The 17,153-nt window shown below is 36.2% G+C and overlaps 1 protein-coding gene across 1 annotated transcript in view; it reads right to left on the bottom strand.

Moving 5' to 3' along the window:
* Nucleotides 1-5,418, bottom strand: part of LOC113229352 (transcriptional repressor scratch 2-like) — a 56,108-nt gene extending 50,690 nt beyond the window's left edge. The window contains exon 1 of the mRNA XM_026462909.1: nt 5,077-5,418. Coding sequence (XP_026318694.1) covers nt 5,077-5,251 — 175 coding nt within the window. The 5' untranslated portion in view covers nt 5,252-5,418. The remainder of the gene's footprint in view (nt 1-5,076) is intronic.
* Nucleotides 5,419-17,153: the final 11,735 nt, after the last annotated feature.

The following is a 17,153-nucleotide window of genomic DNA, read 5'->3' on the forward strand; positions in this document are numbered from 1 at the left end:
AGAATATTTGGTTCGAGAGCGATGAACCATTGAACACCACGTGAAATTCGACTACAATTGAAGCATTGGGTCTAACAAGGGCTAATCACGTAAAAGTGTGATTCGAAAAAATTGAAAATAAAATTTTAATGCCTTATATCTTTTTAATATTTATGATATGACTCTTATATACTTTATTATTTATTTGTCCTATGATTTAGCTAAAAGATTCAGGTGTTATTAATATTTTAAAATAATTAGAAACATGTCATCATCATCCCATCATCATCCCATCTACAGCACACCTGCAAGAGGGCTGGCTCCGCAGCTGAGCTGGCGGAAAGAATAAAAAGTAACAAGTACCAGGATCTCGGGTCCGACTACCTATTTAGCATTTGGAGTCAAAATCCTTGGCCCGTGGGGTCCGAATGCCCTTCATCTGCACAAAATTTTATCGAAAAAATTAATAGACAGTCTGGGAAACCCAAGAGCCGGCAGCTACATTGCCCAACTCATTAGCATAGCAATACAAAGGGGGAACGCTGCCAGTATCTTGGGCACCTTGCCGCAGCAACCCAATTTTGTTCATATAATTTAAGGATCCTAGTTTTACTTTCTAGTATTTAAGCTTTTGTTGTCTCTTTTATCTTACCTGTATTATCAAAATAAAAATATAAATTGTATTAGAGACATTTGAAAACAGTTTTTTTCCTTGTCATCCGCCCTTGTTGCTCCAAACCGGTAAATTATTGGGGCGTTCGTTTTATTATTGGTTTTTAAGGAAACAAATTCTGAGTCTGTCTTATTTAAAAGTCATATTGAAAAAAATTTAAACGTATTTTTAATCATTTATTAAATTCGCTGGATTGAAATGAATCGACAAGTATCATCTTCAGCAGGTCACTGACTTCTTAGATGCTCCATGTTGAGGATGAAGTCGCTCGTCTCAGACATTTTTTTCAACATTAATATGAGTTTTTATAAACTGCTGATCGTAACGTGTCCGAAATTCAAACGCACATTTATAATCTATGCCACCTTCTAAATGAATGAAAATTACGCCATCTAGAAGGGAGATCGAAGTGAGTTTTTGGCACAAGGTACTAGATAGTGTTTTACATGTTTTGATGCAATAACATCAAAACGGGCTTTGGGTGCCGACCGCCCTTGTTGTTCCCAATGCTTCAATTGTTATATGTATAGATTTCGAGAGTGTAGTTTGCATTACTAGGTTTACCCGGTTATATCTAGGAAATAGTAGCTTAGTAGTTGGTAGCTTTCCACCAAGTATAGCGGTAATGGTAAATACACGGACCGCGATGGCGATCCGTTGTACGCAATAAGAGCCAATCAACCATTAATAATTAATCTAGATGTTAGAGATTAAGAAAGACTACGTTTCGAAAGCCATTTCAATTCTACAAGTTATTGCATTAGTAGCTATCTTGATTGGTTTTAGGTTGCCGCTCATATCATATAAAAGTATGATCACTGAGTGGTCCTATTGTTTAGAATTCAATACATTTTAGTGTTATAAATGGAATAGGACTTTGCCGTCATGCGGCCTACAAAATCCAGTAACAAAACATTGATTCTAATATCTTATCAAACTATATGAAACTTATTTTGAATAATGGCACAAGATTGAAAATTACTATTTCAATTTTATTATTTTTACCCTTGAGCTTTTCATATGCTCATATGCACTCGTCTCGTCTCATTAATTTTCACTTTTGTGTAATAGAAGGCAACTCTATATTGACTGGCAATATCTCATTTTCACACCCTAAAGCCATTAACATGATATACATGTCATACGTGTGGCGCACTATAAGTTTCTGGAATGCATAAGAAAAACATACTATAAATGGTCAGAAATGAATTTATTGTTTCTCAAAATATTCTCCGCTAGCGTTAATGCACTTTTTCATACGAATGAACCAATTTTAAAAACATTTATGCCACTCCTCCGTTACAATCTCTGAAACATATTTTTCATACTCCTCGACGCCTCTTCAGGTGATGAAAATCGTTAACCTCGTAACTGGTTCTTAATTTTTGGAAATAAATAAAAGTCATAAGGTGCCAGGTCAGGACTGTATGCGGGATGACTCATAAGGTCAACGTTGTACACCTTCAAAAATTCATTTGTCTGTCTGGCGGTGTGAGAACAGGTATTATCGTGGTGCTAGATGATACGGCGTTTATGGTTATTTTTACGGAGTTTGTCAATAACTTCCAGCAAACAAATGATCGTGTACCAATCATTATTCACGGTACAACGATTCTCCAAAGCAACAGTAGTCACGTGTCCACTTTTATTAAAAAAGAAGCAATCATCCACTTAGAGGCACTTTGCACGCGCGTCACTTTGGTTGGTTTCGGCTCATCTCGAAAGACCCATACGCTCGATTGCTGCTTTGTTTTGGGATCGTAACTATAAATCCATGTTTCGTCACCTGTTACTATGTCCGACACCAAATTTGACGCCCCTTCGTTGAATCTGGTAAGTATGGCATTGCACCAAGTGACGCGATCCGTTTTTTGAGTCTCACTCAAATTGTGTGGGATCCACCGAGAGCACAGCTTTTTCACACCCAAATGTTTGTGTAGTATTGATTGTATTTCACTCATGCCTACGCCTAAAGATGCCCAAATCTCATGGTATATCTCATACCTGTCTGTTTTGATCATACAGCGCAAAGCATCGATGTTTTTGTTGTTCATAGAACTGGACGGGCTATCATCACGAAATTAGTAACTGAGATTCACACGACCGCGTTTGAATTCTGCAAACCAGCTATAAATATTCGTCTTGCATGGTGCTTCATCGCTAAAAGCAGTTTGTAGCCGAGCGAAGCTCCGCTGAGCTGATACATTACACTTAGAATCGTAGAAAGTCATGCTACGAAAATTTTTACGAGATAATGATATGATGATAACGCTCACACTCAACATAGCCCCGCACTAGAGAAACCCTGTGTCGAGGGTGCCTTGGACACACACATAAAGAACCACAAATTACACCCAAACTCACGAGAGAAATAAATGTAGACCATACAAACATTTCTCCCGGCCCGGGAATCCAACCTGAGACCTCTTCGTGGCAGACCAGCACGGTAACCGTTCGGCCACAGAGGCAGTTAAATCCATGGTGATATAGACAACCAATTTCTAAAATGACGCCACAATGTAAATACAAGTGACAGTCAGATGAAACAAACTGTATTCTAAAGCCAAAGAGTTCCATTTTCAAATGTTGTAATTACTTTGTTAATATTGTTTATGTAAGTGGCCAGTTCCGGAAACTTACAGTGCGCCCTACGTATGACTTGTATGTAAGTATATTCAGTGGGAATAATTGAAATAATGAATTTATACCACATAAACAATTAGTTTGTTTAAAATAAAACATAAATTTCAATATGATAAACAATTTACGTTGACTTATACGTATATTAAAATGAAGGATTTGTATTTGGTACAAATCCGGAATGGGTGTTATAAAAATTTATTAACGAGTTTTGAAATAAACAATTCTATCGATTTCTAAGTGTTATCTCAAGTTAACGATTTCATACGCCGTAAAATATTAACAGCGCCGTAGAGCTATGGATACTGGTATCTATTATTATCATGTACGCAATCACGTAGATTTATAAGCCATAATGTTTGTCATAATATTGGCCGAGGGGTTATAGCTTCTCTTGTCTTGCTTTGCATTGTGTCGTGAAAGTATTTCCGCAATATAATTGGAAAACCCAGCGTAGCAAGTGTCCCTCAGGGTTTTTCATAATAATTATTGCCCTTTTTTTACCTGTGAATACCCTGGTGTTTGTTCTGCCATTTTATTTATCTAGTTACTAAGTGTATTTATTCATAGTTGTTGTATGTTGGTTATTTAGACTTATGGAAGTTACCCTGGAAAATACAATTTTCATTACGCGATTAATCATTTACGAGAGAACAAAACACAATGATCGATGGCATCTTTTAGTCATGGATTCAAAAACAAAATTTTTCAAATAAAATTACCTCGAAAATCTTGATAAATCCAAATATTGCACAGTGCTAACGTGATGTTGACTTTTTTGATTTGCAGCCATTTCATAGGTGCACTTTTTTATTTTGGTCTGGTTTATTGCAGATGCAAGCAGCTTTATTAGGATTACTGAAATCTACTTTTTACAAGTCTCCTTTTTGTATCTACATACAAAAAGGAGACCTTTGTAGAAAGGGAAGACAGAACCCATATTTGTTAATTACGTTGAGTCACTTTTTATTTTCCAGAAACCGTTTGACAAAGAAACTTAAAAAACAGCAAATTATAATATTTAATTAAGTAATCCGCATTAATTATCACTCGAAATATTATTTCAAAAAGTACTTCCAATTCTTTTTTGCCAAGTTTTGCATTAATTAAAAGAGAGAATCGATAAAGGTGAAATAAAATTTCATTATGTTTCGTATTGATGTTATGGAGTTCTTGTCAACAATTAAAGTTCATAGGAAAACATTTTTTGTGTGTTTAACCGAACATGACATTAAACTAGATATACTAATTTTTTTCATTAATTCACATGTGTAATTCTTGATACCGACATATTCTTTGGTGTGTGAGTCCAACTAGCACTTAATCAGTATTTTTTAAATAAAAATTTGCCTGAAATCTCGCATGCGCATCACAATTTGATTATATCCAATTCGCTAAACATGGGCAGTCGCATTGTAGCAAAGCTCATAAGCTGTATTATATGTATATATGTATTTATAACTTCTATAACTACTATGTGTCATGGTTTATTCGATGTAGATATTGGTAAGGTATTGCGAAGCTTGTAATTTGTGGACCATGCGGTTCTCTAGGATTATTATTGTTGATGATGTTGGTTGAATTGTTTTGTTTACAAGAGGTTTTAGGTTATGTTTTGATTGTTGCATGTGAGCGCATCACATCAGCGTCAAGAGATAAAATTTGTCAAGGAGAAATCATACATTAACCGCTTTTATTACCTTGGATGCAGAGTCTCGTGGCTAGGAGTAAGTTGAAGAAAGTTTTCAGAAGTTTAAGTGAAGTTTTAAAAAGTTAGTGCTTACCATTATAGAGGAGTGTGGGCTCGGGATCGCGAGGTGAGGGTCCCGGCGCGGTGGCAGCAGGCGCTGGGCTGCGGCCGCGCCCCTCGCCGACCACGTCGATCTCCTCGTCAGACTCGTCGGCCAGCTCCGCACCCGGGGCCACCTTCCACTTCTTGGCCATGAGGCAGCGCGGCATGGCGGCGCCCGCATCGGCCTCAGCGCGGCCGCATCAAGAGACAGACGAACAGAGAAAAAGAGAGAAAAGAGAAAGAGCGGCGCCCCGGGCGAGCGGCGTTCGCGATCGCTCGCGTACCCTTGCGGTTGTGACGGCAGGGTGTGGGGCGACCGGCTTATATGGCACAAGGGGTGGTGCGCGCGCCGCGGCTTCGATCGGCCCCACAAACTTTACGTCGCCAACTTGGAACGCGATACTTGCCGCTTCGTCGCGCGTCTTCATGCCGCGCCGCGTCACGCCGTCACCCGCCAATGCCACCTCCACACTCCCACTGGTTGCGCGGCCCGGCGCTTACAAGCTGCAACCCCACACTTGCAACTCAGGGAGCTACGCACGCGACCCCGTCACGCTTACACTTACCGAACTTCATACATATCTACATATAATTGCTATCGCAAAGAACATAGACGACAGGGCGCCGTAAATTGGAACCGATTGTGGTTCAAGTTGTGTGGAAACAATCCGATTTATTGGTTAAACTTGAAAAATCTATTTTCTAAGGCTACACAATAAAGTGTCAGGTTATTGTTATTGGTCCATCGCTTTACAAACATCGCTTAACAAACTTGAGTCCTCCTTAGCATAGAATAAATACACCTGTTATAGATATGTGCCGTGTCGATCTATGATGGTAGCTATTAGGGACGAGACGCGGCGCTTGCTACAGTAATCTCACAATAAGTTTTCCTCGTGCATTCGATATGAGCTCACGTAAAATCGCGCCGTTATCCCGGCACTATGTGTCCAGTTTGACTCTAAATCAAAGTTTTAAGGAATATGATTGATACTATGCACGTATACCAATTACATAATGTCTATCGCAATTACATACTGAAACATGTCATAAGTATTAGTTACCGGCTTATTCTAGCTAAACCAATTGGAGGTTTAATCAGACACTGATGTTTAATTATTTGCAAAACGGTATTGTATTCACACGTACTAAATAAATAAAAATATATTAGTGTTTTTATTCAAAATAATTGTAATTTGTTGACTTTCCTTAATGTTTGAGCATGAATCTGTAACAACATTTCGCGCTGTTTGTTAGCTTTATCAGAATTGACAATACTGGAATCTGTTGGTTATATTAAAGAATGTTACCAATAGATTCGAGTATTGTCATTGTCATATCACATCATTTAGAAATCTAAACAAATTAAGATTTTAAACGGAATAATCTTATTATATATATAGAGTAACCAATAAATAGTGCTGAGATCCCTGTAAAAAGTGGTCAGCAGACAGTTAAAAATTTAACTTATTTATTTATTTGTGTTTGGAGAAGCGTTGAAAATAGATTCGTTTATTTACATTCATAAAAAGTTTCGTTCAATAACTATCATGAAAGTTATTATCAAATATTCAAAGGAACTATTATCCAAATTTATGATTTTTGTTTAGTTACATTCATTATTGTCTATGACGTCACGTAATTTTGCTACATGCTTTACGTACTATTAAAACTTTCGTATACACTATGTATAATTACTTTATGAGAATAATAATAATAATAATAATTTTAATACTTGTATAAAGCACACTTGATTACTGATGTATAGAAACACCTAACAATTTCATTTCGTAATAAGTTCTTTAGTCTTATAAAATATAATTCTGGCAAGTAACAACCGTATAGTGTTTAAATTCATTTGAGACGCGATGGATTTTTATTGTGACTTATTGGTAAATGGTCTTTAATAAAGAACGACGAAGCCAATATATTTGTCGAAGAGAAAAAAAGTTTGTCGTTTGTTATTATAACACTGGCGGCTCTGTGAAGTGGCCCTCTCGCTTACAACTCCCCAGTCGGCCGTGTAATATACCTACGCTCCTCGTCGTCATCGAGAGCTACGTACAGCACGTTATAACACATAGTTTAGTGTACATATAGCATTGTGTGTCACGGATGCGACATGTGAACAAGAAAAAAAATACCTTAAAACTGGTAATGATTTGGATGTGACAGTAATTTTTATTACATAATCTAGCATGTCCTACACTGACTTTTGAAAATTGTGCCTACTACAGATAAATACTTGATGTTATTGGGATCACTGCATTCGTTGAGTTTGCGGTCTGTACGATGTTAAGGTAGTACACCACGAGGTGTCGGTGACAACTCCTCGGGCGACTGTAACTTGAAGGACGTTATGATATTTAGTAGAAATTGTGAGCCGTAGGTATATATGTATTACAAAAAGCATGTTTAAACGTTGAAACGTTGCAATCCACGAAATCTATATAATAATAATCTACAGCGCGATTCTGTTCATTAAATGACTTGGTCACTAGCGTGAGTTTAGGTCGCATAAATAAATATTTGGCGCGTCGTGCTACGGCTGGCGGCTGTCCTCGTCGGGAATATTAAAGTTGCGACGTCACGTCGTTGTTCGTTTGATGTGTCTGGCCATAACTTTAGCACATAGAAGAATAAGAAATATATACAATTAATTTTTTTCTGCATAGTTATACAATGTGTAGAGTGAATATTGTTTTATTGAATTCTGTATAATTTACCGATAATTAACACTGGTACCGACTAGCACTGCTATATTCATTTTAAAAACCTCCGTAAGGATTGTGGAACCTTTTTAAATATTAAGGAATTGCTAATTATCCACAAAATCGGTAAATTTCTTACTTTTATTTACACTTATAGCAAGCAGCAAGCCGCTTTTACGGAACTAAAATATTGGCAAAAACTTCAATGAAGCACATATGGCATTTGACAACAGGGTACCAACCGTGAAGAGTCTGGTTACGTTGACAACTCCCCAGGCGGCCGTAAAGTCCTTTGCTCCATAAATTGCCTTGTATTTCGAGTCTCGCTTGTCAAAAAAAATGTTGTTCGCCTGTTGCCGCTTTAGTTTTAAAGCTTGTTAACAATGTACCATATAAATTGCGTATGTGGCATTTAAGATTGCTGCCTAATTAGGTAACGGTTATTACGAATCTCATTATCAGTGTAAAATACGTATCTTTAGCCGTGTACATAATAAGAATATCACTACTTTCGTTGTATGTATAGCCCATATTTTAAGGTGAATATCAACAAATGCATTTTATTTTAAATTTTGGTGGCGCAATTTTTTTTTAGATTTTCCAGTATCTGACACTCGTTTGCAATACAATGAAACATTTCATTTATATATACGGGACATAACCGTTTCCATTAATTTCAGAGATATAAGCAATTAAAAATTTTTCTCGCCACCAATATTTAGAAACGCCACCAAAACGCTTATCGGTTGAACCAGAATTGAATATTGTCACCAAACTTGGAATATATATAAAAACAAAGACAATTAAGTAAAATTAATTGTTTCTTTAAATTTAATTATGATAAAAATTTGTTTGCCCCTTTAAAAAGACGCACACTTGGAATTTTCTTCTGCTTTTTCTTTTTAATATTATGTGACGGGACAAACGAGTCATGCACCTGATGGTAAGCTACACGCCTGTCCATAACAGTGGCAGTGCCATTCAGAGCTTTAAATATGCAAATATCTGAGGAGCACTGCCACTGCGCCCGTCACCCTTAGATCTAAGTTGGCAAGTCCCATGTGCCTGTAACTTCACCAGCACCCTTACCCTTCCAAACCTAACTATGCTAACATTACTGCTTGGCGGCAGAAATAGGTAAGGTGGCAGTACTTCCCTGGATTTTGGGGATGAGTTCATTGTTGCTTTTATTGGCAGTTGAAGAATATACACAACGCCATCTCTACGAATGTTTCCTAAAGATAAGTTGTAAAAACCCAAATGTTTACCATGAGGACATACGATAGGCTTGTCCGGACATTGAGGCTTGATAAGGCATCATCATCGTTCACAGCCTGATTTCACCCACTGCTGGGTATAGGCATCCCGAAGTTTGTGCCATCCATCACGGTCCCGTGCTAGCCGCATCCATTGACGCCCCGCGACGCATTCTATGTCGTCAATCCACCTTGCAACAGGGCGCCAGACGCATCTTTTGCCCATCCTCGGCCACCAATCAGTCGATGTCTAGCTCCACCTGGCATCACCTTGCCTAGCTAGGTGGGACACCTAGCTCATCCCTATTTGAGTTCCATGATTCGAGTTCCAGCATCCTGGACTTTCGTCCATCGTCGGATCTCAACGTTCGGAACTCGGTCTACAAGGCTGATGCCGAGCATAGCGCGCTCCATGTCCCTCTATGCGACTCTCAACCTGTACATAGTCTCCTGAGTGACTGTCCACGTCTCATCACCATACGTCATGGTGGGCAGAACACATTGATTAAACAAGCTTTTCTTTTTTCTTTTTGAGGTCTCTTTACGCTGATGTTCTTTGCCAAAGGACAGAACATGTCCGAGACAGACGTACTGGTCGACTCTCTCCAGCGTCTCATTTTCCACCGTGACCGTATTTGACGGACTGGAGAGATTCGCCATAATCTTCGTCTTGGACATATTCATCCTTAGGCCGACTCTCAAAGAAGCATCATATAGTTGTTCCTTCATCCTTTGAAGATCGTCGAAACTTGCAAATAGCACGAGATCGTCCACGAATCTTAGGTGAGACAAATGGTGTTACACCATTGATGTTAATGCGGCGGTTATCCTATTTAAGGGTTTTTACGACATCCTCAAGTCCACGCAGGATTGGAACGGGATTGGTTAAATCGTGAACTCGTACCTGCAGAGTGCACGTAGTGGAAAACGTTGTGGCAGCGATGAAGAGCGTGGAACACGGCCCAATGTTTGATACTGTTAAAGGCCTTCTCATAATCGACGAAGGCCACGACAAGGGGCCGGTTAAATTCGAGACATTTTCCCATCAGCTGATTAACCGTGTGGATATGGTCGATGGTTGAGAAGCCGCTCCGAAAGCCAGCCTGCTCAATAGGCTGCGCTTCGTCAAGTTGACTGGTTCGTCAAGCCAGATGGTCAACATCTTTGTAAAAAGTTTATAAATCTGAGAGAGCAAGCTAATCGGCCGATAATTGCTAAGTTTTACAATGTCGCCTTTTTTGTGGATGATAGTGACGATGGCATTCTTCCATTGCTCTGGTGTTCGAGCTTGGAGTTCATGAAGAACTTTGTTGAAAAGTTTCACAAGCACATTTACCACAGGATTTCCTCCTGCTTTGAGTAGTTGGACTGAAACACCATCATGTCATCATCATCAGATGGTGGTGTTGATAAGGCACTGAGTACTAATTTAGAGTTATTACTTTTTCTTCAAATAACCTGAAGAAAATTCATGTTACTAAAAAAAGGCTTCATATACTAAAGAATGAGCCAGTCTTTTTAAACAATTTCGTAATGTACACGTTTAATTTGAATATTATTACCGGTAGCTTTTAATGCCAGATGATCGAATCAATGTCTGTAATGTTATTCCCAAACGATACTAATTGATCTGTAGTTCTCTTTAAAAATCCTCCAACTCCATCCGGGGCACCCGCGATTTTTGCGAGTGTGGCCATGGCAAGGGTGCCCAGGAGTTGGAGGATTATTAAATAGAACTGCAGATCAAAGTGTTGATTGGGAACAACATTACTGATATTGATTCGTTTATCTGGCATTGAAACCTGCCATTGATAATAAAATTAAACCTGTAGAAAATTACGAAATTGTAGAAAAAGACTGGCCTTTTCCTGGTAACATGAATTTTCTTCAGGTTGTAAATAAATTTTATTGAATGTCAAGATGTTTTACCACTATGACATTCAATTATTTTTTGTGAAATTACTCCAGTAGTTAGTTATAGTTGTACCAAGTGTTTTATTTCTTCAGGTTATTTGGAAAAAAATAACAACTGTAAATTAGCATTCTTTGCCTTATTTTGCATCAAGTCTCAATGTCTCGATAAACCCACCGCGTGTCCTCATGGTAAACATTTGAGTTTCTACAATTTATCTTCAGAAAACATTCTTGGAGATAGCGTAGTGTATCGTAGTTATTCAACTGCCAATGAAAACAACAATGAACTAAATTTTCGGGTTTGACGTTCTCAACAAAATCGTTTAATCAATGACATCACCGTTGATTTAAGTAAAATACAAATTTAAAAGATCGCTAAGGTACAAATAGATCAAAAAGCAATTAAGTAATTTTTGGTTATCTGAAAAATTATGAATAACACTATCTTTCTTAAGTTTATTGGGACAAATAAACCACAATACTTTAAAACAATTTTCGAAAGTGAACGTTACATTCAAAAATATCATAACAATTTAAAATTTGGTAGCGTTTTTAAGTTAAAGTGGTAACACAAACGCCACCAAAACCACCAAATTTGAGCCACGTAAGATGAAATCTCAAAAAATAAACTACGGGAAAAAAGTAAAAGCTTAAAAATCAAACCGAGACTATTAAATTGTGATAAATTAATGACAAAATTAGTGTCTTAATTTTTTTTTCAGAATACGACCTTAGGATAAAACAAAAATTGAGCCCAAATGGAGCTAGGAAAGTTAAATATTTTTTTCCCAATATAATTACTTTTTTGGCGGGAAATGGAACACAGTGCCCATGTTTTTCGCTGCCAGGTCCTATACACGACTGAGGCTTGCGCGGGGCAAGAACGTAATGGTTTTTAGTTGAACTACTTACCAGTTGCAACCAGTTGAATATTTCCCACCAAAACTACAATTTTCGCGTGGACAAAGTTTGATCAAGTACCCAGTCTCCCACATACTGGTAATTGCAATACTTTCAATGATTTTAGTTGGTGCTTCTAATAGTGAATAGCATGCATGGAATTGTTTTTCTTAAAAGCGTACACATTTTACCTGAACGACTATGTTATACAATGAAACAGAAAGTGGACACACCAGCAAAATTGAAAATCGGGAAATTAATATTTTTTATTAATTATTGTTGTACAATGAATTTTCTGAAATTCTTGCCCTAAACTCATTTTACGTCTAATTAAAGTATAAAAAATAAATCATTAATATTTCTTCACTTTACACCTGGTTTCTCATCATGGACTCGCAAAATTTACGCATGAGATATTCACTCTTTACATATGCACAGAAAAACTTATATTCGGTTTGGGAAATGGAGTGAGAGTAAAACAAATAATTAATTTTTACACCTGATGGATGGACGTTTACGATACTTAAGGTAATCACGGCTTACAGTCACGGCTGATAATGAGCAATAAAATTTTCATCCTGGGTATCTGGTTCTCGAAAATTTGGAAAGTCTTGATTTTATTTTTGCATTTTCGACACTAGAGATTGATGTTTTAAGTCTCGGGACAACATTAAGTCACTTAGTTGTCAAATAATAACATTATGAAAAAATCCACTAAACTAACTAATCTGGAGAATAACATGGAAGTGGCAACACTGTAGGATGGAGCTTAGTATAATCTGTGGAGATTGAAGAACGATAGTAATAACATCAAATTCTGTATATTTGAAGCTACATTAAATGCTTTTTGTTTCAGCCCACGACACGAAAGAAAAACTTTCTCGTTTTTTATTTTATAATTTTGAGTTAGTTATATATATGGCATCGAGACAAACCCAAGTAGGGTTTAACGGTGTTTTACATTATTTATGTACCTATACTTTTTTCTTCAAACAATATAATAAAAAAATAAGTTAACTTGCAAAAATATCATGTTTTAAGTACCTAAATGCCTAGCCTTTACTATTCGAGAACGCACCAAATTTCGACACTTTTTTCCCGGAATTCGGAAACCCAGAGAGGTTTCACCTCTCTAGTCAGTAGTTTGTCACTACCGGGAACTGTAAAGAGCCCGAAACTTTGATATCAAAGTTTAATCTTCATTTCATAGCTAACTAAATTACACTTGAAGTCGTCATATTGATCAAATTCTACTGCTTAGTCGTGAGGCAAGTTTCCTTGAGATGAAAGAGCAAGTAATTCTAAGACTTGCTTGTTGTAAATACAAATTTGTACTCCCTCTGTGGCCGAGCGGTTACCATGATGGACTGCCACGCAGAGTAGTTGTATGGCCTACATTTATTTCTCTTGTGAGTTTGGTGTAATTTGTGGATGTTTATGTGTGTGTGTCCGTGGCACCCGCGATACAGGGTTTCCATAGTGCGAAGCTATGAGTGTGCGCGCGTTATTTGTACACATTTGTCATCTACAATATATATTTCAAATATCGTAGATCAAAATAACCTGTAAGAGCTAAACGATCAGTACCACTGATTTTTGTTAACATTTGTTTGTTTGTATAAAAAATATATGTGCCATCTAAGTCCGAACAAAATTATTTCATTATTTCATTATTTCATTATTTTATTACTCCACTCATTCCCAATGTACAGCAATCGCGAAAACCTAAAAACTTGGTAGGTAAGTGTTGATGTAATATCACTTATACGTAGTCGCCTGTGAGACTTTAATTAGAGCTATTTCTGCTTTACGAAAAAATAGGTAGTGCGATCGTACCTACCTAACCAGCTGAGTTCTGCGTAGACCGATAACTCGTCACTCTAATTAGTCATCTCAATTCACTCCTACAATTTCGAATCTTCATCGCGTTTGTCGCGAGTACTTACCGTCGGTATTTTGTAGAAGGGGCGAAAGAGCCATTTCGAATATTTTTTAGATGAGCATGTTTTATTCTTTTAAAATATTTAGTCGTGAAAAACTAAATCACTGCTCTGAAAAAAAAAAATTCGAAATGGCGCTTTCGCCCTTTCTACAAACGCCGATGTTACGTAAGTTACTTGAAGTAAACTCGGCACTCCAATTTCATTTACATAAATCCTTAAATAATACATATATACATATAATTTATTATTTAATTTCATTCGTCAAAGTACAATAAAGTTTATATTCACGTCAATAAAATTTGTATAGACGTGAATATAAACTTCTTGAATTAAACGTCGGAAACAATACGATAGCGGATTCTTCACATACTACAGCGGAATATCAAGGTTCCATTATTTCGTACTGTGTGCTAAAATTAACTACATAAGTTTAGTTTGCTTTGTATGTCGTCTGAAGTATCATATTGGTGGAGTTGAAAGCTTACTTGCTCTGCAATGTATGTTCGTAAAGAGTTGCAATTGCAGAAACAATTTGAACCAATGCGCCACCATTTACGTCTATTGGAATGTAGTATGTAAAAAAATCTATTCTGCAAAGATTTTTTATGTTCCCTGTTGTAAATAGCTCGCTATAGTCATGACTACTATGTGGTCCGTCCGGTTTTAGTTGGACCTTTTGAATTCATTACCAATTTTGTACTACGAATTTCGTCATAAATATCATTGCAAAGTTTAAACTCTAGTTTCAATATTATAATTAAAATAAAACTTTTTATTCTCTTCTAACTCTTTCAAATTTCTTGACAGTTTTATGGAACAGGGGACATGCAATGGGGGGTTAAAATAAAAGACACTCAACTCAGTGACCTACAGTTCTATTCATTGAACCTCTAAGTTATATACGATTGTACAGTTAAGCACTTTTTAAGTTATTGCTGAAAATTTTAAGTGTGACTTATACACTAAGTGCTCCTTACATTATGGTCTAAACTAATAATTGTGAAAATAAATTTGTATATCGAATTTACTGTGACAAATGTTGTATTGTGACAGAGGAATGAAAAAGTTTGTTTCAAATTCTAAACATTACATATTTACGTATTTACTTTGAAACTTAAATCGATTTTAATTTTCCCTTGTCATTTTGATTCAAACAGGCAGTATTTAACAATAATATTTAAGTATGTAATAAGAGCTTTTGGTGTAGGACATTTCATTGAACACCGTGCTGGGCCGTGACCATTGGACGACCAACTAGTATCACATAATATTTTATATAAAGGTCCACGTTAAACCGCTGCCGCTGGTCGAGCTGTTCATATAAAACGCATGAGTTGTTAGACAATCGCGCTCCGGTAGAAGCTCAATTCAGGCCCAGCATGGCATAGCATTAAACATTGTTAATACACCTACTTTTTGTTTTAAGTATCATGCATTAATTACGTCGTACGCTGAGAATCAATGTGAAATATATTGGAGCAAAATTATGGAAGAACGAATTTTGTAATTGTTACGAATTATTGTACTTAGCAGGAAGTAAGTATTGATTGAATCCATTTGCTAACACAGATATACGGTGGACTAAACTTTTCGTTAATTTAAGTCGATTTGGTTCGGTTCGATGGTATATTTTAAGTAACATTTATATTATTGCACTGTGCAGGTGAAAACCGTAACTTAATCGTCAAAGTAATATTATGTTACCCTATAATGAGTACACATTCATGCGTCTAGTAATATTTATTAATGTATTTACGTATTTTGTTAAGAGCATTTTCAGATGAATGTGTATATTTTACAGTCGCGATGCCTTTACAAACTGCATAATTAAATTAGCCACATCTACATTGCTTGGTTTTATAATGATCCATTTACCTCAGTAAATTCACAATAAATAACGTTACAAAAATAAATATTAGAACATCAAATCGGAAAAATAAATAAAATTGTAACCTAAATTATTTCTACGCTTGTCTTAAAGCAAAATTGTGGTGTTATATATTCAACACTTACATATTACTTACTGTGTTCACAGTCTACATCACGAAAAAATGTTCGCACAATTGTAATTATAATTCCCTTACATTAGTTGTATTCTACGTTCTGATGGATAATAAGTAATAAATTTAAAATTACGTATATGTACGTGTTGTTACAGAAAACATAAAATACTCAATTTTTGCTTTGGTATATGCATACAAATGATACCGTTCTATATGGAACAGTAAATACTTAAATAAAGTAAGAATATTTAAATGTTTAAAAGTAAAAAAATATTGAATGTTTCTAGGATATCATCATTCGCTTTTGTGAACATCAAAATTACAGAAATACGACGAGAAGAGACGCTAAAATTAATTCATTGAGTTACTATACGTTTTGTTTTTGAGTAATTCAGTAATGTTTTTGTTTTTTTCGTATTGTCATTTTATGTGATGATATGGTGTTTATAATCTATAACAGACTTCGTCTACAGTCTCTTTTTGTAAGTACCTATGTTAAAAAACTTACACCTGAAAAAAAGTTAGTAGGTATTGTCCTAAATTCTTATTAATACTCAAGAATAACTATTTCGAATAGACAAGGCCTCTACTGTATAAAGCTAATGACAAATCTAGCAGAAACAATGCGCCTGAATACACGCACTCTCTATGACAATATATGTACGTAGGTATTTGCAAGGGCCATAACCATAAGCTGCTTAAATTACTTGTCGTGATAAAGCAAAACGCGCGTGGTATATCCGCCGCCTTTTTCCGCTAAATTTGTCCTGATCCATGATTTGTAAAGTCTATTGGCATGCGTTTCATGTGCTACAGGAATGCAAAAATCTTGCTTATTGATAAATTCCATTGGCTGAATTTCGGAGTCAAGGGTTATTTATTACAAATGTACTTAACGAAATACATTTCAGAGGATCGTGTTTAATTATTCATCGTTCGCAATTGGTTTTAGAGTTTATCGGTAAAATATTTGAAATACATTTGTAATGATTCTAAATATCAAGCCATTTTAAATGGATTACAGTTCAAGTTCACAATTTATAAAAAGCTTTATGTAATATGTTTTAAGCATTTTTGGAAACTCACTAGTGTACTAGCAAAGCGAGAATTACTTAAAGTTTATAAATTTTGTAGTCATGGAAAACATTACACCATTTTTAAAAACTTATCAGTCACTTATGTAGGGTGTCAATGAAGCTGTCGCCAAAGCCGAAAACTAACCAGATACGTATTAGACATACGAATGGCTTTTGTTTTAAAAATGGCGTCTTTTCACACATTTATATTCACATATAAAAGGTCATCTGAGGTTGTCAACGTATACGGGAATAAAAATTTCTTT

The sequence above is a fragment of the Hyposmocoma kahamanoa genome, unplaced genomic scaffold (assembly GCF_003589595.1).
Source record: "Hyposmocoma kahamanoa isolate Upper Pololo Valley unplaced genomic scaffold, ASM358959v1 55111, whole genome shotgun sequence".
Taxonomy (NCBI): Eukaryota; Metazoa; Arthropoda; class Insecta; order Lepidoptera; family Cosmopterigidae; genus Hyposmocoma; species Hyposmocoma kahamanoa.